This window comes from Lipophrys pholis (assembly GCF_963383615.2).
Source record: "Lipophrys pholis genome assembly, chromosome: 16".
Lineage (NCBI taxonomy): Eukaryota > Metazoa > Chordata > Actinopteri > Blenniiformes > Blenniidae > Lipophrys > Lipophrys pholis.
In genome coordinates, this window is record NC_137634.1 from 22,794,200 (window position 1) to 22,819,459 (window position 25,260).

Here is a 25,260-nt window from a genome sequence, read left to right on the forward strand (position 1 = left end):
AGATTCTGAAAATATATTTTAAAATAAAGATGTATGATGTTGGTTTCACTTGTGTTGAACTAAATTTTCATTATGAAGCAACTCTTACTTGCAATGAATTGGAAATATTTTTGAAACATAAACTGAATTACAAGACCTTTACAGAACAGCGCAATAGACTTTACATGTAAGATTAGAATTACATGATTTTAATAGGTTTTGATCTAAAGTGGGCCCGTTGGAGGTATGAATCCCCAAGGCTGAAAATGGTTCCCGCTGCGTGATGCCCTCCTGCACCCAGCTGGGCCTCGACACCCTGTCTTTGAAAACCACAAACAAAAGGGGTGACAAAGCGCAGCCCTGGCGGAGTCCAGCGCCCACCGTGAACAAGTCTGTCTTAGTGCCATATACGAATACAGCTCTTACATTGGGAGGACAAAGACCGGATTGCAGCGGTTCCGGTGCTCCATAGTCTCTTGGCACCTCCCACAAGACATCTTGGGGGACACGGTCATAAGCCTTCTCCATGTTTAGGGGGTAAAATATCGTCTCCCTCAGAGGTAATAGTGTTTTTGTGAGGGCCTTTTTGGGTGAAAATCTTACTTTGAAAGGCAAATTGCAGACTTCCTGTTGGATTTAGGTCAGGGGTATCAGTGCATGATTTTTAGATCTTGATGAGATGAACTAATGAGTTTTGGTTTAATCTCCATACGACAATCCTATGGGCCATGGTGGCCGTTTTAATGTTTCTAGGTAGCGCTAGAGAGCACATTTTGGCACTCTGGGGGTTAATTTTTACATTTCCTTTATTCTTTCGCCAGTCTTGATGAGTGTGCTGAATTTGATCAACATTTGTGCATTTAGTGGGTCAAATTTGGGCTCAAAGAGGCGTCAGGAGTCTAAGAAAAAAACAATAATAAGAAGAAATAATAAGAAACATGCAAAATAAAATAGGGTCCTGGCCTCTCGGGCTCGGCCCCTAGAAATTCTCAAAAATCTTACCCATTAGAAACAAAGAGGAGGTGCAAAAGGAGGAGCTCCTGTCTGAGTTTGAGGAGGAAGTTGTGTTCAGAGTGAGTTCTCCTTCAGTGTAGAACTGAGAAAGAGAGAGAAAGAGATGTGGCTCCACTCTGTACTGCTGTCGATCGCCCTGAGCTGTTTCTGCTCTGCAGGTAAAAAAAACAACAACACTACTGTTTACTATCTGTTTACGCTTTAACTGCTCTTGGTTTCCTTTTCATTTACCGCCTGATGAGGTTTAGAGGAAGACATGAAGTTGAGGTTTAATCAGCTGAATTGGTCTGAGAACAAAGAGTCTAGATGAAATGCTTTATAATCAAGATTGTAAAAATCTAAAAAAAAACATCCAAATTCAACAGAGGATCTCTGAGTGACTATTATACATACATGTAAAGAGTTTATCAGTAATGAACAATTCATTTAAAAATAATTAGGTTCTCCAACACAACAGTTTGTTACCGCACTTTCTTTAAACTATGTCAATAATGAATAACAACAAACATCATAACAGTGAGCACAAGAACTAGAAGTGGGCTGTGGAGGGCGGAGCTGTAGCTTCACAAATAAATCTGTTTGTTTGTTTGCTTGTATGTGTGCGAGCAGCCTCACTTAGTCTACGGGCTCGTGCCCGGCTGACTGTCAGTTGCCGGTCACACCTGGACAGGTGAGCCTGCTTGTGGATCTTTTTCCAGGAATAAAAGGAAAATACAGATAAACAAAGGAAGATATTTGTTGATCGACCTCGTTGGAATTTTTACTGGTTGGTTCTTCTACTCAATCAGAACTGATTATCTAAACTGAAATGAGTCAGGCGAGAATCACCCGATAAACTTTGGTTTTGTAAAACAACCAGCAACCAGCGTTGGACTGGTTGTTGGTTGGTTTGTGCTGGTGGGGGACTAGTTGTAGACTGGGTTAGGCTTGGTGTTCGATTGGTTGTAGGTTGATCGTGGTGTTGTTTGATTGTGGCTTGGTTTAGTACTAGTGTTGAACTGATTATGGGTTAGTTTAGTCCTGGTGTTGGCCTGGTTGTGGGTTGGTTTGTGCTGGTGGGGGACTAGTTGTGGGTTGGTTTGAGCTGGCATTGGACTGGTTGTGGGTTGGTTTAGTAGTAGTGTTGGACTGGTTATGGGTCAGTTTAGTGCTAGTGTTGGACTGGTTATGGATTAGTTTAGTCCTGGTGTTGGCCTGGTTGTGGGTTGTTTAGTGCTGGTGGTGGACTAGTTATGGGTTGGTTTGAGTTGGCATTGGACTGGTTGTGGGTTGGTTTAGTAGTAGTGTTGGACTGGTTATGGGTCAGTTTATTCCTGGTGTTGGCCTGGTTGTGGGTTGTTTAGTGCCGGTGGTGGACTAGTTGTGGGTTGGTTTGAGCTGGTATTGGACTGGTTACGAATCGCTGCATTGGTGTACCCTAATAACCACCAATCAGTTCCTCCTCATACTGACCCAATAATACTCAATTTTCTCTGAGACAAAAAAATGAACAAATACAACCAATCAGAGGGAAGTATGTTTCCATGGCAACCACTTCCTGCTCCATTGCCTGGGCATTCTCAAAGGAGAAGTAAGACAAGGAAGTGGGAAAAGAAGACAACCACCCCAAACACACACACACACACACACACACACACACATTGCATGTGGGGGGGGGGGGTCCTCTAGTAGAAAATGTGTTTCCTGACTTCATCAGGTTGCAACATAGTGAAACTTGCTCACAGCAGAACTTTGCCCAAACTTCTGTTTGACGCTTCATCTCTGACTTTTGTTTTCTTTAAAGGCCTCACACGCTGTACGCCATTCAGACGTGACACACTTCCTGTTTTATGAGTTGACACTGCAGAAGCTTGGAGGTCATGGGTGAAGGGGCAGTGTCAAAGTGAAGTGCAATGTGTTTACTGAGTCCTGAGAGCTTTTTAATTTTATGTCTCAATAAACACACACACAGAGTGGCTTGCTGTTTTTGAGTGTATGGAAAATTGAAAGTGGATCTGCTGTGGATGTCTGCGATATTCATCACCAGATCATGTCCTTTCTTCTTGTCATGAACATCATGACTCCTAATGGGAGACTGTCACTGCGATCAGTACCCTCCTGCAGGTACTCGGTTTTTATCCTCACGTACTTTGAGTCTGTTTAATTTAACAACCTAAACAAGCAACAAACTGGATGCCGGGGCCCTCCTGGATCGTGCTCTCAGACCCCCCCCCCCCCCCCCCCCCCCCGGGTGTGGTGCAGGCCCGGGGTCTTTTGAAGACTTCCAGGTATACAAAATGAAGGTTTGACTTCAGCCGTCTTCACTGCAGGTAGTCTCCATGACAACCCAGCTGCAGCCATGACGATGGGCGCTGCCCAGTCACCTCTCCAATCAGACGATGGTCCAAGTTCGTCTCCCCAGCGGTCAGAGCTGGAGACAGAAAGTCAGTGGAGGAACAAAGTCCTGGACCTACTGACTGAGCTGGTCCTGATCCAAAAGGCGGCTGCCAAGAACCAGGAGCAGACGGTCCAACAGCTCGGCATGCTGGAAACACAGGTTGGTTTGATTTAGTGTGGTTTAGTATATCTAAGGTGATCTCAGCATGACCTAGCAAGGTTTAGTTAGTCAGCTCAGGGCAGTTGTTGGTTGAACTCTGGTTCAGTGTTGGTAAACCTCCTCAGTCAGGCAAGATGTTATCAGCTTAAAAACAAAACATTGCAACTAGTCCGGACTAAACTGGTCTCACAGAATCCAGATCCCTACTGAGTCCTACAGTTTCCAGATAATTCAGTTGATCATTCGTTATTAGCTTGGTCAGGTCTGACTTGGATTCACTTACAAAGTTACCTAGACTAACCTGATTTGCTGATGTGTCTCCAGGGGTCCCAGCAGATCCTGGACTTGCAGAATCTGGCTCGTCACCAGAGTCTGTTGGTAGAAAACCACCAGGCATTACTGCTGCAGACATCACGCATCGCCACCACACTACACGAGCAGAGCAAGAAACCCGCCGCCGACAGCCAATAAGAACCTCCGGCTTTCCCAGGCCACCGAGCCACAGCGGCCCCCGGTGTCACAGGCCAGCCAATCACTGCCTCTGACTCAAGATGATGCTGTATGTTACTGATGATAATTGATTCAAACCAGCCAATCAGGATCTGTTCTTACTGAATCAGCCAATGAGATCAATTATTGCTACAACTAATCAATGGGAGATGCTGTTCCAAGAAATTTTACGAAACTTGATTTGTTTGATGATGTTTTGATTTTGTTAAATAAAGTTGTTTTGGCAAGGCACTCCTGTGGTGGTCTCTCTGTGTGTCGTTGAAACTGTAACAGTATTCTTTCTCGCTCTCGCTCTCGCTCTCACTCTCACTCTCGCTCTCTCTCTCTCTCTCACACACACACACACACACACACACACACACACACACACACACACACACACACACACACACACACACACACACACACACACACACACACACACATGTTGAAACCACCAACTGTGTCATTGGGTGAGCTGCCTGTTGCACAGTGTGCATTTTATCGAATGTAAACATTGTGTGATATAGACCTGCAACTCAGATCTTAGTCTGGCTCTGGACTGACCTGGTTTGTTTGTTTGTTTGTTTGTTTGTTTGTTTGTTTGTTTGTTTGTTTGTTTGTTTGTTTGTTTGTTTGTTTGTTTGTTTGTTTGTTTGTTTGTTTGTTTGTTTGTTTGTTTGTTTGTTTGTTTTGTATCAGAGCTTCCCGGTCCTCCGTTGGTCCTCCTGAACACCGTCCTGCAGCCGAATCAGACTGACGTGGTTCTGAAAGCCGGCGCTGCTTTCAACCTCAGTTGCCATGGTAATGCGTCGCTCCACCTGTCCAGCACTGCATTGGTTCGTTTGCAATCAAACCGACGACTAAAAGTGAGGAAGTCCAGTCCCAGACACACTGGGACGTACAGGTGTGGGTACACCAACCCAAGCCTGGAGCACTTAAATAGCTGGATACACCTGTACGTTACAGGTAAGACCAGCAGAAGGCACCCCCTACTGACATCACGTTCACTCACCTGGTCACGTCATAATTGTGATTCAACTAGAAATGTCATCATCATGATTCGCCTGGTGAAATCATCATATTCGCTCACCAGAGGCCTGTACTACAAACCGTGATCAACAGATCCAGGATCTCTCACTGTTTCCTGGGTTGACTGATCCACTTTGGATCCTGATCACGTTACTACGAAGCAGGTTATCAACTCGCTGGTTCAACCCAGACCTACGTGTGCGCGTTTACGTGAAAGGGGCGGAGTTTGCTGCGTCTGACCAATCACACAACTGGAGAAATCCTGCAGTGCAGTTCACAGATTACTGAAGGAGCAGTTATTCTCTGAGAAAATGAAGAATTAAAACACATCCACCAGGATAAAAGCAACCCATGCATGACTTCATGAGATTAAACCATATTAATTCATCGGACAATATAAACAGACGGCACTGTGATCACTCAGTTTCACTTTATTACAGCAAAAAAGTTTCAGGCAGAACTACATACTGCTGTTTTTAGTTTATTTTTTACATCCAGTTGTTTTGAGGCTCAGTTTCCCTCGTGTCTTTGTGTGTGTGTTTTATGTTGGAATATTAATTCATCACCGCAATGACACGAGTAGTTCTGCGTTCCATAAATTCATGTTTCTGCAGTTCTGTCCTCATTATTACAGATCAACCCTCGTGGAGAAAAACAGAATTGGAACAAGTCAAGATTAAAAACATCCTTCAAAGCCTCAGTGACCAGGATTTGTTTTATTATGTCAAAAAGATCTCTACATTAATTAATTTCTCTCCACTAAGCTGCAGCTCACCGCTGAACCTGCCCCACCAATCACCATCATTTAAGACTGGGCGGGTCATTTTCCAAGAGATCTGATTGGTCAGGAGGCAGGGCTCTGACCATTTATCGAGAACGTACCCTGCTTGGGAGGAGGTTAGACATTCAGAGTCAGTAACCGGGGGGATTTATCCCGGTGAGAGGTGAATGAGCTTCGTAATATGGCAAAGCCAGGGTTAATCCCTGAAGTTATCTCGATAAGAGACAATCCAGCATCGTAGAACAGGCCTCTGGTGACATAATTGTGTTTTTCCTTCTTTTTGACATCATCATGTTTACTCACCTGGTGACATCATCATCCCCATTGTCTCCTGTCAGATGTGGAGGACCAAAACAGCGTCTTCGTAAGCTCAGCGCGTGTGTTCCTGAGCGTGGAGCAGGGAGAGGATGTCCTAGTTAAATGTCTTCTCACGGACCCGACTGTCACAAACCTCAGCCTCCAATCAGAAAATAAGGAGAGGGGTTTGCCCCCAGGCATGAACGTTACCTTTGACCTCAGGAGAGGAGCCCTGATCCACGCCGCCATGACGACGTTCAATGGGCGCTATATGTGTTCAGGCCTAAGGGATGGGAAACTGGTCACCTCTAAACCTGTCCAATTGCTGGTGGTGCCACGCAGTAAGATGATCTGTCTGTCCTCACTGTCTATATCTGACCCATCTCAGCCTGTCTGCCCTCACCTGCCTCTCTATACCTGTCCTCATCTGTCTCCTCTGTTTGTCTCCCCTGTCTGTCTGTAGGGCAGCTTCAGCCCCCCTCTGTGTCCATCGTTCAGGACAATTTTGTCCGTCTCATCGGGGAGAAGTTTGAACTGACCTGTGTCGGCAGTAACCCCTCCCATTTATACACTCTCAGTTGGACACATGATCATGTACAGGTGAGAGTCAGAGATCAGAGGTCATACGTCAGCTGTCCTGTCAAACTGCCTTCCAATTTCGGTTTGGTTTGTTTCAGAGGCTGAACGCCACCATCAGCCGTCGTTATGACAACAGCCACCTGTACATGAACAGCACAATGAAGATCTCCGCCGTTAGCCAGAAGCATGCGGGCCTCTACACTTGCAAAGCCACAAACGATGTTGGCACCACGGTGGCAAGGGCACAGCTCCGTGTGCTCGGTAGGTAAACAACAAAGGGTTACAGTGTCATGATATTGTGGTATTAATGACGGTCTTTCTCCTCAGACCGGCCTTACCTAAAAATCCGCATGCAGCGACACCACAGCTGGATCACACCGGCTAATGCTAGCAACATGCTTACAAGGCTAAAGGCCAATGCCACCAGCACTTTTCTGTTCACTAATATTAGCACTGGCGGAGCTCACGGTGCTAACATTAGCAGGAGCAGAGAGGAAGTGTTTGAAGGTCAAGATGTGACACTGACGTTTGTGATAGACTCGTATCCTCCAGTAAAGAACTACAGCTGGAAGACACCAAAACATCTGGGTGGTGAAGATCTCACAGCACACCAGGAGAGCTACACTGCTAAAGGCTACAGGTCAGTATCCAAATCTTACTTCTTGTGTGACTCGCAGGCAAGAATGTTCCTGTCTACAAGTTTGTAATTTGATATTTAAAGGCTACCAAGGTCATGGCTGTAGGTTAGTACACGGGTTAGCATGCTAAAGGATAAAATAACAGTTTTGATCAGATGATATCATTGTTTTTTATGCTGATTAATTATTGTTACAGATGTATATTGTGATGGCATAGTGTTGAGCAATACAAGATTATTCCAGGCTTCCAACATAGGGCACCTAATGCATTTGTACTTCATGCCATGGCTGCTGAAAAATAAAGAACAACTTTGATATTCAAGCATTTCAAAGTGCACAATAGCTTTCTTTGCATCAGATTCCGTGAAAACTGACAGCGTTTAATCACACTTACTGAATCCTCTCTGGCAGGTCAGAGTTCAGCCTGATGCTGCGTCGTGTTCGCCAGGAGGATCGAGGTCAATACTCGTTTCATTTTGCAAACTTGTTCTTCAACGGCTCGAAAAACATCAACCTGCGGATCTACCGTAAGAGCTTCTTCCTCCCCTTCCTCTTCCTCTTCCTCCTCAGCCTCCTCCTCCTCTCACCACTTGACCTCGGTCCCACAGGTCCTCCGTCTGCATCGGTCTCTCAGGACGGAGAAATTCTCTCCTGCAACGGCTCAGGATATCCACCGCCTGCAATCGTTTGGTTCAGTTGCCATGGCGCCGGGCATACGTACGTATCTACTGCAGTGAAAACGGTTGTTTTGAGGGGACTGCCGCAGCCGTTTAACCTTCACCTGTCTTGCAGGTGTGAAGACATCTCCACCAATCAGCTTTTTGCAGGTCCTGTGAGCACACAGGAAGGGGAGGAGGATGAAGGGGAGGAAGAGGAGGTGAGGACACGCCTTCCCCTGTCACCTGATGATGATGTCACCATCGAGTGTGAGGCCTCCAACCTGCTGGGAGCAACCCGAGCCGTGTTCAGACCTCGTAGGTGTTGTAATCATAAACATTAAACCAGAGTCTGTGATTGAATTCTGATCGGTGACAACGCTTTCAGCTCCTCTTCCTCCACCCACAATCTTCACACTGCCTCTGATTGGAGCTCTCGCCACCTCAGCCTTCCTCCTCCTGCTCCTACTGGTCATCATGTACAAGTGTGGACGGGTCAGTCAGTCACATGATCACATGATATGAAATCACATTCCCACACTGACAAAAACTGTCTTCTTCTCTCAGAAACCGAGATATGAAATTCGCTGGAAGATCATTGAGTGCACCGATGGCAACAACTACACCTTCATCGACCCCACACAGCTACCGTACGACCACGAGTGGGAGTTTCCTCGAGACAAACTGCGCCTGGGTGAGATTCTACCGTCACATGGCAAAAAAAACCTGTTGTAACATTACTGTTAGCACACAAAATACAAACATCACTATCCGTGAGAGCTGAGTGTGCGATTTTGGTCTCTCAGGTGCTGTTTTGGGGTCGGGGGCATTTGGGAAGGTTGTCGAGGCGACAGCGTATGGCCTGGGAACTGATGAGGCGATGCGAGTTGCCGTGAAGATGCTGAAACGTGAGTTCCTGAATCTTCACCGTCCTTCTCATCCTGAGCGCCTGTCCGTGTGTCCATTGTGAACTTTTCCCTGTTTTTGGGGGGTTTATTTTCAGCGAGCGCTCACTCTGAAGAACGTGAAGCTCTGATGTCTGAGCTGAAGATCCTCAGCCACCTCGGTTACCATGACAACATTGTGAATTTACTGGGGGCATGCACACAAGGAGGTGTCGGCTTTACTGACAATAATTATAATGTTCATCGCTGATCTTAAGCTGAGCGACATAGAACCCAACCACTCACTTGTTCAATCCCTCCAGGGCCCATGCTCATGATCACAGAATACTGTCGCCATGGCGACCTGCTTAACTTCCTGCGGGGCCATGCGCAGGACTTCCTGGCATCCATGTTGAGTGTGGACGAAATGGAAGACGCAGCTTTCTATAAGAATGTGAGCACGCGGCTCCGCAGGTTAGAAAAATACTTATAGACTTATCATAAATACTCAGCTGTGGATGAGGTGCTTGTAGTCTGCTGGGAGGCTTTGAGCTCAACTTTGATGGCCCGTCTGATCATCAACAACCAATCATGTTTTGCAGTGACAGCGGGATCTCATGCTGCTCAGAGTATCAGGACATGAAACCAGGTCAAACACACCTGGGTAAGATCCTGCATGTACCTGAACTCATCAGAACACACCTGAACACACCTCAACTCACCTGTCCATCTCTCAGGTGTACAGTCAGACGACCTGTCGGTCGGGGACCTCCTGTGGTTTTCCTATCAGGTTGCTCAGGGTCTGGACTTCCTGTCCTCGAGAAACGTGAGCACACAAACACATTTGTGTCATTAGTAACCTTTACAATACATGTCTCTCACCTCCTTGTGTCACCTGTCCGTGTCTCACCTTTCTGTCTCTCACCTGTCCGTTTCACCTGACCCTCACCTGTCTCTCTCACTGTGTGTCTCTCCTGTGTTTTTTATCACCCGTCTGTCTCTCAGTGTATCCACAGAGACGTAGCGGCAAGAAATGTCCTGCTGACTGATGGTAGAGTTGCAAAGATCTGTGACTTCGGTTTGGCTCGAGACATTCGCAATGACGACAGTTATATCGTCCAAGGAAACGTCAGTGCCTCTTTTATTCTGAAAGTCTGTCTTTATTTCCTCCTCATCTTGATTCTGGATTTAATTGTAGTGGTTTGTCTGTTATTGTAACAATCCATATTTTATTATGACAGTCTGTGTGTTTTATTTTGAAAGGCCCGTCTCCCGGTGAAATGGATGTCTCCTGAGAGCATTTTTCAGTGTGTCTACACAGTGCAGAGCGACGTCTGGTCCTATGGAGTTTTACTGTGGGAAATCTTCTCTCTTGGTAACCATGGCAACAGTGATCCCTACAGATGAAAATGAACAGTCACTCAGGATGAAGTCATTTCCTGGCATACAGTGCTTTCTGGGAGTTTGACAAAATTTGCTGTGTTTACCTGTGCAGGTAGGAGTCCATATCCAAACGTTGCCGTGGATACCAACTTTTACAAGATGATCAAGGACGGACGACACATGGACCAGCCGGACTACGCTCCAGCGGAGATGTGAGGAGAAGCATCAGTCCTCACATGTCCTCACCTGTCCACAGCTGTCTTAATCTGTACTCACCTGTTCTCACCTGTCCTCATCTGTTCACCTGCTTCATCACCTTTTTCCAGCTGACCTCACCTGGTCACACGTCCTTATCTGGACATACCTGTCCTTACCTGTCTACAGCTGTCCTCGCCTGCTCTTATCCCTCCAGAACATTTTCTTTTCCATCTAGCCTCACCTGTCCCCACCTGTTCACCCGTGTCCTCATCTGTCCAGGTATCAGCTGATGACACTCTGCTGGAGTCTTGAGCCCACCGACAGACCAACCTTCAAAACTATTGGTCAGCTCATCCACAGGCTCCTCCCCTCCGCTGATGACACATCGCCACAACATGGTGACCAGGTAAGGGGGCGGGTTTTGTGAGACCTCAGTCTCACCTGGCAGGTGTATGTGACTCTTTTCCTTGTTCAGCCGACGTACAGGAACATTGACGAGTGTAAAGAGGAAGAAGATGAGGAGGATGAGGAGGTGGGAGGAGCGACGCTGAAGAGAGGAGGAGAAGAGCGAGGCGGTGAGGGATTTGAAAATAAGTGATAAATAACAAACAAACGAACAGCTGCTTATTCACTGATCCTGTTCGTCACAGAGCGCCAAGATGACCACGATAAAGAGCCGGAGCCAATGATGAAGAACATTTACCAGCGGTCCTGACTTCCAATCAAAATGGTTCTCTCACATTCAAATACCCAAGATCATGTGACAGAGAAGTTTGAAATCAAGCAACAACTTTATTTACGTTTTAACAGGTTCTTGAAACTCTCTAGTGATTGTTGAACTGGTTTGAAACAATTTCTGGAGGGTCTCTGGAGTCTTGGCTGGTGCTGTAATCAGATTACTGGGATTGTCTTTCATGGAAACTGAAGATTGTGTGTCCAGAGTCTCAATGCTATTTTCTTTTTTTTGAATGAACCATATAATTCAGAATTTAAAAAATAAATAAATAAATAATAAAAAAAAAAAAAAAAAAAAAAAATATATATATATATATATATATATATATATATATATATATATATATATATATATATATAAAGTGAATTGTGATTGTATCAATTTTTCATTTCCTCTGATGAATTAAAATATGTTTTGTGAAGCTCTTCTGTTGTGGAACATCAGACAGCTTTGAAAGAAGCCTGCTCACACACACCTGAGTGTTCTGCTCTAACTTTCCTTCAGAAACTCAAAGGACCAAATCCTGTAAGTTCAGCGTGTGTCTGACCATCAGGTGGCGACCGCACATAATGACAAACAAACAAACAGAGCTCAAGTGATTAATGTAAATGAAAGCAGGGGACTATTGAAATCTCTTTGCTGATTGGCTCAATCTGTGCAGGGGCGGGGCCACCTGCCTGACAGGTTAATGCCGGGGAGAGGGCCGCTCATCCAGATTAAACTGACAGGTTTACAGTTGCTGGACTTTAGATGGTGATCGTCAACTAAGAGCTGACGCCAACAAACATGCAGTGTCTGCACACACACACACACACACACACACACACACACACACACACACACACACACACACACACACACACACACACACACACACAATCCAGTTACCAGATTCAGGGCTTTGTGATTGTGAGAAGTGTATGGTTTATTGATGGTTTCATACTCTCCTGGGTCTGTAGAAAGAATTTAACTCTGGGGAAAATCAAATTTATAATTAGCATAAATCCATGACTTCTTTAATAATTGTGATAGAAACATGATTTGTGGCGCCGGTCTCTGGTTTTCAGGGGTGAGCAATCAAAGGGCTACCAATAAAGATCTGAAAAGTATTTCACCAAAAATGCAGAGTGGTCCACGAAATGACAGGGGGTTCACCTTGGTAGGCCCACAGTAGTGGAGCAACAGAAGACTGTCTGATGTGCTGCTGCTGCCTGACTGGGCTGCTTGCTTAGAAAGTTGTGAAGCCGTGCTCATGGTGGAGCCTTATAAGATCAGAACTGCTGCGCCGCTGCTGCAGTTTGACTGCCAGCCCTCATGTGGGCTGATTCCACGTCCCTGTTATATGACTCTGAATTGAGTGACTCAGACTCAGACCCAGATATTTCTTGGTTACTTCGCCACCTGAGACCAAATCTGAAATTAAATTCAACAAAGTTGAGGTCGTTGATCTGATTGTGTTAGCCTGTGTAAACTTTGATAGGTCATAATTGGCACTGTTGTATTTGACCATGTCTCCTGCTTCATCTGCTTCGCCAGCCACCTGGAATACCTTAACACTTTTCGCAATTACCACACGGTAACCGATTATGGAAGTACAGCCTTGTACCTGCATAACAATGACGTCCTTATTCATGCATTCTGTCAACTTGCTGAACATGCCTCGCAGACAAAGCTTGCTGCCACTGTCAGAGTACAGGAAATAAAGTTGAACACTATTCTACAAACTGGACCTGTCACTGTTCATGCACTCACAGACTTGCTTCAGAGCAATAACCTGCAGACAACCAGTTGGCAAATCAGCATATTTGGGTAATTCCATAAAATTGTTGTTGCAACGTACCAGGTACTTGAAATCAGTGGCAGGTTGCTCAGAAACGCAAGCAAGATGCAACTTGACAATTGTGGCTTTATCGTCGTTTTGTTGCTCAGCTACATTAATGATCACATCTTTCATCGTCAGGAGGGGGTTTCGTTCTTTCACAAACATGATCCCACCTTTCTGGGTGTTTCTCATCCACTGACAAACACATATTACCACAGAACAATGTCAAACACACCACTGTCTGCTGCATGAGTATGAGACCTCTTGATACCCCTCATCTTCAGCCTTTCTCTTGAACACCATACTCTAGGACCAAAATCGTGTTTCTATCACAATTATTAATGAAGTTATAGTTGGTTGAGTTATCTTTGAGCTGGCGGCCACCTTGGCTTTATGCTAATTAGAAGAAAAAAAATGTATAGACCCATGAGAGTATGAAACCATCAAAAATCTATACACTTCTCACAATCACAAGATTCACGGAAGCTTATGCATCATGCATTAATTATCAACCAAAACAAAATATCTTGCTCTGTAGAAGTGAGTGTGTTGTAAATCAGGTAGAAGGAAGGTTGCAATGCCTTCTGGTAGCCTCCTTTTGGTGGCGCAGGACCTGCTGCCAAGTCCATCCTGCTGTGGTGGTCTGAGGAGCACCACATGTTACCATGGTTACCATGGGGACTCCCAAATGGACTGAAGAAGTGTGGCGCTTCTTTATACCTCTGGGTTACAGCACATTTTGGGTTAAAAGGCATCTCCTCTTTAAAACACTGGAGCAAGAACTAATGTACAGTTACACACAATTCTGCTCCTGTTATCTGTAGAAAAGTTATGAACCCATGAAAAAGATAGACGTTGCTTTCATAAATAAAAAAAACGTGCTGCTGGTTTGTAAAGTGCCATTCTTAATATATTGAATAAAATATTGAACTAAGGTCAATGAAAAGAAGCCTTTTTGGTGGTGGTGTGGTGGACTGTGGCTATGACTCCCCTGCTGGACTGTTGTGCCTGCTGGTGAACTGGTGGGCGTGAATGTGGGTCCAAGTCCTTCAATGATAATCCTTCTGTTTCTCAAAGCACTGCCTCTCCTGGTTGGAAGTCTGCCAGACGGCTGCTCGTGGCCTTTCTGCGGACCGATCAGGCTTCATACAGGGTGGAGCAGTGTGTCCAGGACATCTCAATAATTAAACCCTGAAGGCTGGTTTGACAGTCCTTCAGGTACCAGACATGCCTTCAGGTTCTCCTGCTGGTTCGTCCTGAGCAGGTTCCTCTGCTCCATTTGATGCTGCCGGTTGGCTTGACTGTGATTCCTGTGTTTGTTTGAAGCAGTTCAGCTCCTCTTGTTATTAACTCCACTATTAACTAGGACGTAAACAATCACATCATCCACTGTGTGCGCTGATGGCGCCATCTGCATGTCACACAGGGACCATACATGTGATTTGATATAAACTAATACGTTTTATGACGTTTATAACAATGTTTTAGAGCAAGATGACAGTGGGCCGGTGGCTGGAGCTGGAGGTGGAGATGGAGGTGGAGAAGAACCTACTGGATGGCATCAGGCAACAACTGTGGAACCAACACAAAACACACACACACACACACACACACACACGCCCTTATGGGTGAGTGTTCAAATGTCATAAATCATTAAATCATTACTGTTGAGTTAGCAGCTGATTGGTTGAGTTTATCTCAGAAACAGTAATATTACTGATATTGATAAGAAGTGATTTTCATTTAAAAAGTGAGCTGACCGAAGAGAGACACAAACACTGTCAGCAGGAAGACAAACAACAGGTAGGAAGAGCAAAAATAACACACTCATACACACAGCTGTGTGTTGAAAGAGTGTGGTTTTTGTTGTGTGGTAGTTGTGTTGTGTTTGTGTACTAGGTATGTTGTGTACTGGTTATGTTTGTGTACTGTTTGTGTTGAATACTAGTTGTGTGTTTGTGAAGCAGTAAAGATGAAGCCTCGTCTGTCCTCTCTGGAGTTCCTCCTCATCTTCATCTCGTTGATTCTTCTGCTCTGCTGTGTCGGACTCATCGTTGTTTTGTGGATCAACCTTCAGCCTGAAGGTAAACTCACAGCCAGTCACATCGCGTGCGTGTGTTTGTGCGTGCAAAAACTCAATCCACTGAAGATTCATTGTCTGTCACGTTTGTGTGTTTTGTCTGTGGTTGTGTGTCCAGGTGTAGTCGAGCCGACACAGCTGAGAGCTGGGATGATCATCTCTGAGGGGGCTGAGTTCACCGAGCAGCTGACAAACTCCAGCAGTCCAGACTTCAAATCTCTGGCCTTCGACGTACAGACTCTGGTGAGCTCCACCCAGGAAATGGAACATCGGGCAGGAACTTTCACTCTCTAGAATAACACCTGATCACAGTCTGACTTCTGGTTGGGCCGCAGGTATCTGCGGCGTTTGGTTTCAGTGAACTCAGTTTGGTGTACAAGTCCTGTCAGGTCCGAGAGTTCAGGTCAGTGGCATCGTGTGACATCACTGATTGACTGATGATGTCCGATAAACTGATTTTGGTTTCTGACATCCAGTAAAGGCAGCATAGCAGTGACCCTTGACCTCTGGTTTGTTCACCTGGTTGATGAGAGGGAGGTGGAGCAGCAACTGGGGGCGGGGCTTCAGCAAGCTGGTGGCAGCGGATTGGTTATCGACAGGGACAGCATTCAGATCACAGGTGAGGTCACTGTGAGGTCATTGTGAGGTTATTGTGGGGTCAAGGTGAGGTCACTCAACCACCCAAGCTTTCTGCAGACCCATCCCAGGTGGCACCACCTCAGGTGACAACCCCCCAGACCCCCCAGGTGACGACACCTCGAGTGACGACCCCTACAGCGACCAGCAGCACAACAACAGGTGAGACTCGTCCAGGTGTGTCAACGCTGGTGTCTTGGTTTTCTTAACGGCTGCATGTGTGTGTGTGTGTGTGTGTGTGTGTGTGTGTGTGTGTGTGTGTGTGTGTGTGTGTGTGTGTGTGTGTGTGTGTGTGTGTGTGTGTGTGTGTGTGTGTGTGTGTGTCTTTGTCTTCAGTAGCGTGTCGTCCTAATTTCTCCCCTTGTGCTGATGGCGTGACATGTGTGACAACCTCTCGACTCTGTGACGGAGTTTCTGACTGTCCAGATGCCTCTGATGAAACTGCTGCTCGCTGTGGTTTGTATTCAGTCTGTACCTGTCTGTGTCTGGTGCTGCAGTCTCTACCTGTCTCAGCACTCCTCCTTTGGCTTCCATAGGAACATTGTGTGATGGACAGTTTGAGCTGAGAGGACCAAGCGGCTCGTTCGGATCACCAAACCCCGAAACTCTGAGCGGAAACACCTGTAGGTGGATTATCAGGTAACACACACTGAAACACACAATGACGCACACTGTAACACACTGTAAGTTAGTACTTTCATTGTATGAAGTGTTGTTTGTGTGGTTGCAGAGTGGACAGCGGTCAATCCCTCAAGGTCAACGTCCACCAGTTCGAAGCCGACGGCGGTTCCAGATCTTTGAGATTATACGAGGGTGTTGGAGCAGACAAGCAGCTTGCAGGTGAGCTGCAGGAGAGACGGAGTCGGACATGATGAACACACCTGAGCTGACCCCTTGGACGTCTCCCTGTGCTTGACAGCTCACTTCTCAGGGTTCGAGTCTCCCGGCGTCGTGTGGCTGCTCACAGATCGATCCACGGTGGAATTCAATGCACTGGATGATTTTGCCACATCAGCCTTCAATGCCTCATACACCGCCACCGACACCACCAACCTGTCCAGTAAGGAGGGAGGAGGGAGGAGGAGTGGGCTGTTTTTTGGGGGGATTTTTGACTCACGGCCTGCTTTTCTGTTAAGACCAGGAGAAGCTGACCTGCACTTTTGAGCAAGGCATGTGTTTCTGGAGGCAACCGCAGGACGACAGTAATGACTGGATTCGAATCCGGGGTCCCTTATTTCCTCCGTCCACTGGGCCGAGTGTTGACCACACACTGGGAAACAGCTCAGGTGGGTCACCAGACAGTCAGTCTCTCTCCCTGTGTGTGTGTGTGTGTGTGTGTGTGTGTGTGTGTGTGTGTGTGTGTGTGTGTGTGTGTGTGTGTGTGTGTGTGTGTGTGTGTGTGTGTGTGTGTGTGTGTGTGTGTGTGTGTGTGTGTGTGTGTGTATTTTCTTTGATTATTGGAAGATATTTGATGATTTCCTGTGACTTGCTGACTCTCAGGTTTCTACCTGGTGACCCCGATCAGTCCTGGAAGCTTGTTGAAGAGTTTCTGGATCCAAAGCATTCCTCTGACTACGTCCACTGAGCCAATGTGTCTCAGCTTCTGGTACATACTGACATAAATATGCAAACCACACTAACCCCCCCCTCCCGAAAAAAAACCCATGTAAAAAGGAACATGTAAACATAGTGTCAATGGATGAAGCCATGTAAGCGTTTACATGTCAACAGGTTCCACATGTTCGGCCTGGACGTCCATCAGCTCAGTGTCCTCCTGCGGTCGCCGTCACTGCCCAGCTCTGTGTTGTATCAGAGAAGCGGTAACTACGGCGACAGCTGGCACTACGGCCAGGTGACCCTGAACCTGAGCTCCGGGGACACGGTCAGTGACATCACAATAACATCACAGTGACATCTCAGGTGATCAGTCTGGGGCTGACCTTTGACCTCTGCAGGTGATGTTTGAAGCTCTGAAGAGTCGAGGCATGTACAACGATATCGCTCTGGATGACATCGCAATGACCTCTGGTCCCTGTGGCCCAGCACCCCCTGACCCGACCACCGTACCGCCTCCAACAACAACGCCACCTTTACCAAGTAAGAGTTGTTCAAAGCCCCCAAACCAGGAAAGCCTCAGACGATGACCCCATACACAGAAGGAGTTAAGCCACGCCTCCATACACTGACCACGTACCCTCCTTGACACTTAGCCTTATGCCCACTACACACTGAGATTTTCGTTCTCTGCAAACAATCGTGAGAGAATCATGAGGATAGAACAGCCGTTGTCGAGGTCTTGTGACCAAAGACAACCTGCGATAAAATTCTGACAGCATCAGGAATTTGGGGTGATTGTGACCGCTGCTGAGGCCTACGTCAACTAACCAACCAATAGAAATACAGCATGAAATGATGTCCTGATAAGCTCTACACTAGTACCTATTTCAAGCTCTCTTTGTAAAATTGGCATCCAAAGTTGGCCTTTCTTTCCGAGCCACATCCACGTCCATATTCTCCTTGTTCTGCTTTTGTGGGGATTTCTCTCCAAACACATAAACGCCACAATGGCGGACGCTCCATTCATGCTTCGCCAGTTTCTTTTTCATGAATGATTGGCACATGCTTATGACATCATATTCTTGAAACAATCACGTCGACTCACATACATCGTAGGCTGCGATTCAGCTTGTGTTTTCATCGTGCAAAATTCATGTTGTGCCCCAAAGTTTATTATGTCGTAGAGTGTGACACGCTGTGAACTTATAGATTGTTGACATCGCACAGGTTGCAGCCGGCCCGAGAGCACAGCCCAAAACATGGTATGACATAGACCACACCCTCAAGACAGGGTGAGACAGGTGGTCAACGTTCCACCTTGGTAGCCATTTTCAAAAAGTTCCGTTTTCAGTGATTCTGAGCACCGTTGTTATTTAAACAGTCTCTCAAAACACAACAAAAGTTTTCCATTTTCTTTTGAAAATGTTGTGTAAATGGGACCTTAGACCCCATGAGAGTTCTGGTTTTATTGTGCTCATTTCTGGAACACATAACTGTTTTTAACACCATTCACAAAGGTAAGTGAACACACCTGTGATCCATTCTGACTCCCACCCTCTCTCTGATTGGTCCAGCTGACTGCGGCGGACCCTTCGACCTCTGGGAAACAAACTCAACATTTAACTCGCCAAACTACCCACACTCGTATGGGAGTAACTTCAAGTGTGAGTCTGCACTTGTCTGTCCCTGTTTCATCTTGTCTTTACCTGTTTACACCTACCACCTGTATTTTACCCATGATGCCTTGCTGCAGGTGTATGGACACTGCACGCTGACGTCGGCCAGAATATTCAGCTGCACTTTGAGGACGTTGATGTTGAGATAACATACGATATGGTGGAAATTCGAGATGGGGCGGGGCCTAACTCCACTCTGCTTGGTGAAGAGCTGTTTCACTCATGGACTTTGGCCCGTTACCGGTGCAGGTGACCTCATTGCAGCTCTGTTTCAGCCATCCTCACCGGCAGCGATGGCCCCGCCTATGACTTCTACTCAACCACCAACCAGATGACAGTGTGGTTCTTCACGGATCCCTCTGGTCATTCGGATCGTGGCTTTAAAGCCAACTTCACCTGCGGGATTGGCCTGGGGTTACCAGGTGAGCTGGACTGATGAGCGGTCAAGTGTCTGGTCAGCGTGATCATGTGTGTGTGTGTTTGCAGCTCCGTGCGCCCCTGGCCAGTTCCAGTGTGGGACCGGACTCTGTATCCATGGCAGCAGTCAGTGTGACGGTGTGGTCGACTGCCCGGACGGCACCGACGAGGTCAACTGCGGTAAGGTAGCACATGAGCTCCCTGGGGTGGTCATACTAACAGTCTGTCACCACGGCAACCACAGAGGTGCCCGGTGATTTGCTCAGAATCTAACCAAAACGCCTGCATGCACTAGTCCACCTGCAGGGCAGCGGATCAGGCCGCCTTCAGGTGCAGCTCGGTTCCGACCTGTTCACCGTTTGTGCCGACACCTGGACCCCTCACCTGTCCAACCTCACCTGTCAGTACCTGGGATACAGGTAACGTTGCCTGTTTGACAAGAGCAGAACCAGGAAGTGTTGCGATCCAGACTCAGGCCTGGTTGTGGTTCTGACTCCCTTGCAGGTCTGGAGACGCCTCGACTCTGCCGGCTCAACCTCAAGACTCACCGTTTGTCAACATCACACTCGGCAGCAGCGGAACCATCGAGACCAGTACAAGGTACTGAAAACCAGAACCAAGACCTGCGCTAGGATCAAAACCAGATCCAGATCACTATTAAAACTAAAATATTCCAACACAGAGTGAAGGCGAAACATGCATTTTAAAATAAAGCCAAAAGTTGAAAGCTGAAATTTGATTTAGAACTAGAAGAAGAAATACAAACATAATCCTGAATCAAGAACCAGTAGATTCAAGATGTAGAACAAAGACCCAAATTCAGAACCAGAGGCCCATCTTGATTTAAAATTAGATCCGGAAACAAGAATCAGGAACAAAAACATGAACAACAACCAGATCCCGAACTATGGTCAAAAGACCACATTGAAACCAAACTATGGACTGATCTTGACACGAAAACCAGAAACAAGACTCAGGATCTGAACCAAGAACCAGGAAGTGACTCGAAACCTTATCCAGAAACAAGCACCAGAACCAATAAGTAGATCAGGAAACAAGAACCAAAGTAAAAATGCACAACTACAAGCGGAAATAAAAACCAGATCCTGAATTACGATAAAACAGGATCAAAATAAAACATGGACTGGTTCTGACAAAGGAACCCGGACCAGGACCTGAATCAAGAAACGGACTGAGAAACAACGACTAGATACAGAAGCAATGGTTCCAAGGATTCCTCCCACCAAATTACATAAAAAACAAAACAAATACATGAGTCTTTTTTCAGACAACTTCCATGTTTATTCATTTGTGACATTTACAGTGAAATCTGCAGCAGCAACCAAGTGACTCACCTGACCTGCTCCTACCTGCGTGAGTACACAACAACATCATAGTGACCTCGATGTTTCCTGGTGTTTCAGGATCTGAGATGTGAACGAATCTCTCTGTTTCAGCTTGTGGAGTCCGCCAGGTCACAAATATCACGGTTCAGTCGGAACTACTGGACGACAGTCGATCTGATACAGGTCGGTACTTCCTCTTCTTCCCTGGAGACCGAGCGCGACCTGATACTGACCTGGTCCTGGTTGCTCTTACCTGTCAGGTACGGGCCTGGTGGTGGGCGGGACAGATTCGGTGAAGGGGAAATGGCCATGGATTGCGTCACTGCATTGGAAGAACAATCCTGTGTGTGGGGCCTCGCTTATCGCCCGTGATTGGCTGCTGACGGCGGCACACTGTGTCTACGGGTGAGAGGTCATGCCTCTTGTTGTGAACAACTTGGAACTTCTCGGAGTCCTGGGCCACAGCTTTTTTTTTTTTTTTTTTTACAATCTAGTATAATCGGATGTTCCTGAATCTACAAGTTAGCTTTACATTGAAGAGGAGGTTCAGAATGTAGAGTGATGATACTGGTAGAGGTCATCATAGAGCGAGAATTGAGCGGCAGGTGATCGTAGAGCTGTAGAGCATAGAATGCAAAGAGTACCACTGGTATCATACTGAAACGTCTCTCTAGAAAGAACCAGCTGGAGTTCTGGACGGCTTACCTCGGACTTCTTGCTCAGAGTGACATAAACCCGGAAGAGGTTCAGACCAGACGAGTCGATCGCATCGTCATCAACGAGAACTACAACAGGATGAGCAAACACGCCGACATCGCCTTGATGCACCTGCAGGAGCCCGTCAACTTCACCCGTCAGTAACTGTCCAAGACAAGTCTGATGACGACGTTTAAAATCTTTGTGACTAAATGTGTGTGTGTGTGTGTGTGTGTGTGTGTGTGTGTGTGTGTGTGTGTGTGTGTGTGTGTGTGTGTGTGTGTGTGTGTGTGTGTGTGTGTGTGTGTGTGTGTGTGTGTGTGTGTGTGTGTGTGTGTGTGTGTGTGTGTTTCAGAGTGGGTCCAGCCAGTGTGTTTACCAACTGAAGGTCAAAGTTCACCTGCAGGAACAGAGTGTTTCGTCGCTGGTTGGGGAAGAGATGCTGAGGGAGGTAAAGCAAGACGACGTCTTTCACCTGCCTCTGTCTCGTCTGACTGTCTCACCTGTGTGTGTCTCACCTGTGTCTGTCTCAGGTGACCGTCCAGACATCCTCCAGGAGGCTGTGGTTCCTCTGGTGAATCAGACTCTGTGTCAGAACAAGCTACCTGAGTACACCATCACCTCTGGCATGCTGTGTGCCGGATACAATGAAGGAGGGATTGATACCTGTCAGGTAATCCCTCACTGGGACCCTCCCAGACTCACCTGGATTCCCCGACAATCACGTTGAACGGATTTGGACTCACCTGAAGACTCCTAAACTTTCCTTTTGGTTACCAGGGGGACTCTGGCGGTCCGCTCATGTGTCTGGACGATGGAAGCTGGACTGTGATTGGTCAGTCCACACACACACACACACACACACACACACACACACACACACACACACACACACACACACACACACACACACACACACACACACACACACACACACACACACACACACACACACACACTGACATCCACAGACTCACTCATTAAAAAGCAGGAGGCGGCTAAAAATAAAAAGGCTGTCCTCTGATTGGTTCCCGACAGGTGTCACATCCTTCGGGATCGGATGTGGGCATCCTGAGAGACCCTCCGTCTACGCCCGAGTCTCCGCCTTCAGCACCTGGATCACCCAGACCAGACGCTCCTCCTCCTAATGCCCATACTCTTCCTCTTCTCGTTCCTCTTTCGCCTCCTCACAACACTTTGTGATGCGTATCAATTTTTGGTCAATTAAAAAAAACAATCCATCAGTTGTATTATAATATTTGAGCTTGACAGTGACATTAAAAAACACACACACACACATATATATATATATATATATATATATATATATATATATATATGTTCTTGTTTTCTTGAATTTTAATATTTCAGTTAATCAACTACAAAATTCCAGAGTTGTGTGCCTGCTTCACCTTTGATCTCAGCGTCTCCTGGTCCCTTTGTATGGGACATTTTTCCACAGTTATTTGCATTATTTGTTTGGTTTGTTTTTTGCCCGAATTGTTAATAAAAGTTGTAGCAACCTATTCCCGAACGTTGCACATGTTTTTAATGAGATTTTTGTGTCCGTGCCCCCAACAGTGCGGGACTATGACAACAACAAAAACGGCAGAAAAATAATAATAAAACTCAAGCTGCAAGCAGCTTTTATTCGCTCCTTGCTCCTTGCGGGACTCCGATTTTTTCAAAGTTAAATGTAGTCTCTAACTGGAAGTATGGCGAACCTGTAGTGGTTCAACATTGAGGGAGTTTAAAGGTAAGATGAAGGGTTTTCCCATCCATTTTGGCGTTAAACATAATTTTGAAAGATTTAAAAAAAAAATTTAAATGAAGAAGTTTAAAAAGTTGAATGTTTTTAAAGTTGAATCGTTTGCATCGGTGATGGTTTTCAAGAGGTTATAGGCGGAAGAATTAAAAGAAATTTCCCCATACGTAGAAAAGTTAAAATATCTAAAGAATAAGAAATTAAAAAGTTACAACACAGCAAGAAGGTTTTAAAAAAAGCCTTTTGAAACATTTTGATACTTGAGTGATTCAAATTGGTTTGGCTGATCATTCACACAATCAAATGTCAATAGAGAGAGAGAGAGAGAGAGAGAGAGAGAGAGAGAGAGAGAGAGAGAGAGAGAGAGAGAGAGAGAGAGAGAGAGAGAGAGAGAGAGAGAGAGAGAGAGAGATTAAAATAAGTCACATTACCTCTTATTTTATTTCATAAATACTCTAATCTAGACTGTTTTCCCCCGTTTTGTTACACATATATCCTAGGAAATACAGCAACAGGTGACCAACGCTCCATTATTTTAGCCGCTAGTTTAAGGGCTCTGATTGTTTAAAAAAAAGACAAAACCATCACAGCTTGTGTACTTTCTGATAGAGAGGTCAGTCCAATTGAAGTGTATTAGTTTGAAAGTCTTTATATGTAACATGAAATGTGTCAGAGAACACAAAAAATAGATTAAAGTTCGTGACCATTTGACGAACTGCTGTGAGACTGGGTTGTTACACCAGTGTCACTGCTCCTCTTCCTCCCTCTACTTAACGAGAAACTTTTTTTAGGGGGGGGGGGTATTGTTTTTGAATTGGGTGGTGTTTGGACACTGCCTGTAGCTCCATCCTCCAATCCGTTCCACAATCTCACTCCACATATAGAAAGACAAAAGGACTTCAGTGTTATCCGAAATCTGCTGCGTTTTAACTTTACATCCTCTCTCCAGTTGTAACACCATCTCTGTTAAGGTTTTAAAAAAGTTTAGAAAGTTGGTGGAATTTTGGTATTTTTGATTTTAAGAAAAGTGAATTTGTATGATCTCTAAACTCGGTTTCATGAATTATCCTGATGGCTCCTTTTTGTAAAATTGATAGTAGCTGTAGCAAACATTTCTAAGTGTTGCCCCAAACCTCTGCACGGTCATTTAGAGATGGTAACACCAGTCATCAATATACTGTAATATGTGAAGTGATTTGTGGTCCAGGATGTATTTTTACTTTATTGATTACTGAAATGCTTCTCGGTATTTTGTTTTGAAAGTGTTTTATGTGAGATTTCCTTTTTATTTTATCATCAAGTTATAACACCAAGAAACTTACTTTTATGAACGTTCTCAATTTCCTCACCCTGAGCCTGACCAGCCATGGGTAAGGCTGAACTCACCCGGTCTGTCAGCAGTGGCAGCTTGTCACGTCTTGGTCTGGCTGAAGAGACAAAAAAAAAGTTGTAATTCTTTTCTCGTTATCTCGGGAAAACTACGGAAGAGTTTTATGGCCACTGAAGAAAAAAAATAAAAATTCGGAGGCTAAAAAAAACAAAAAAACCTTCATGCTCTTCAGAAAAAGTCGAAAATCAAAGTCGAGATTCTTTCTTTTTCACGGTGGAAAAAAAAAAGTCCGTCCATCCACACGCCAGCTCATAAACACGGTGCAGTTATCATCAGTATCAGGAGTAGAAGAGACAGAGCAGCCTGCTGCCTGGTTCCTTCCCAGGCTGCTTATTTAAATGTGTTCTTATTAATCAAGGAAATCCTGTTTAAAATCACATGTCCATAAGCAGTAAGCAACCCGATATAGTCACAATTAAGTGATTTAATGTGAATTCACATCTACAGACAAATGATGAGGGATGGATAGACGTCTCTCCGTGAAAAAAAAAAAAAATCTCGACTTTGATTTTCGACTTTTTATGAGGCCACAAAGGTTTGTTCTTTTTTTAACCTCCGAATTTTTTTTTTCTTCAGTGGCCCTAAAACCCGTTTTCTCGAGAAAATTAACTCACGATCTCGAGAAAACCACTGAAATTATCTCGTTATCACGGAAAAACGGGGAGAGGAAAAA

General features: G+C 45.6%; 2 protein-coding genes across 2 annotated transcripts; both read left to right on the forward strand.

Moving 5' to 3' along the window:
- The first annotated feature begins 1,069 nt into the window (after positions 1-1,069).
- Positions 1,070-11,457, forward strand: csf1rb (colony stimulating factor 1 receptor, b). The gene is made up of 22 exons (XM_080484046.1): positions 1,070-1,151; positions 4,721-4,987; positions 6,170-6,469; positions 6,592-6,728; positions 6,806-6,968; positions 7,035-7,347; positions 7,757-7,872; positions 7,954-8,062; positions 8,138-8,319; positions 8,390-8,496; positions 8,569-8,695; positions 8,808-8,909; positions 9,005-9,115; positions 9,209-9,359; positions 9,488-9,549; positions 9,623-9,711; positions 9,891-10,013; positions 10,149-10,260; positions 10,381-10,480; positions 10,746-10,872; positions 10,942-11,041; positions 11,117-11,457. Exons 1-22 carry the CDS (start codon positions 1,097-1,099, stop codon positions 11,179-11,181), a joined length of 3,018 nt encoding a protein of 1,005 aa, XP_080340172.1. The 5' UTR covers positions 1,070-1,096; the 3' UTR covers positions 11,182-11,457.
- Positions 11,458-14,518: 3,061 nt separating this feature from the next.
- On the forward strand, positions 14,519-22,957 carry tmprss15 (transmembrane serine protease 15; the record flags this gene model as incomplete). Its single annotated transcript, XM_080483428.1, has 29 exons — positions 14,519-14,589; positions 14,924-14,943; positions 14,992-15,108; positions 15,223-15,347; positions 15,440-15,507; positions 15,581-15,723; positions 15,801-15,902; positions 16,077-16,196; positions 16,277-16,379; positions 16,471-16,580; positions 16,660-16,800; positions 16,877-17,026; positions 17,241-17,346; positions 17,472-17,622; positions 17,696-17,837; positions 18,872-18,961; positions 19,051-19,176; positions 19,249-19,395; positions 19,460-19,570; positions 19,686-19,809; positions 19,895-19,990; positions 20,715-20,764; positions 20,848-20,919; positions 20,997-21,141; positions 21,411-21,589; positions 21,788-21,883; positions 21,966-22,105; positions 22,213-22,267; positions 22,471-22,957. The coding sequence occupies 29 exons, from the start codon at positions 14,519-14,521 to the stop codon at positions 22,578-22,580; spliced, it is 3,210 nt and encodes a 1,069-aa protein (XP_080339554.1). The 3' UTR covers positions 22,581-22,957.
- Positions 22,958-25,260: the final 2,303 nt, after the last annotated feature.

Bases quoted from the DNA above. Each gene is read 5' to 3' on its own strand.
- csf1rb (XM_080484046.1), top strand. From the start codon at position 1,097: ATGTGGCTCCACTCTGTACTGCTGTCGATCGCCCTGAGCTGTTTCTGC. The intron at 7,348-7,756 runs GTCAGTATCCAA...CCTCTCTGGCAG, and splicing joins TACACTGCTAAAGGCTACAG to GTCAGAGTTCAGCCTGATGC. The intron at 8,063-8,137 runs GTACGTATCTAC...CCTGTCTTGCAG, and splicing joins TGCCATGGCGCCGGGCATAC to GTGTGAAGACATCTCCACCA.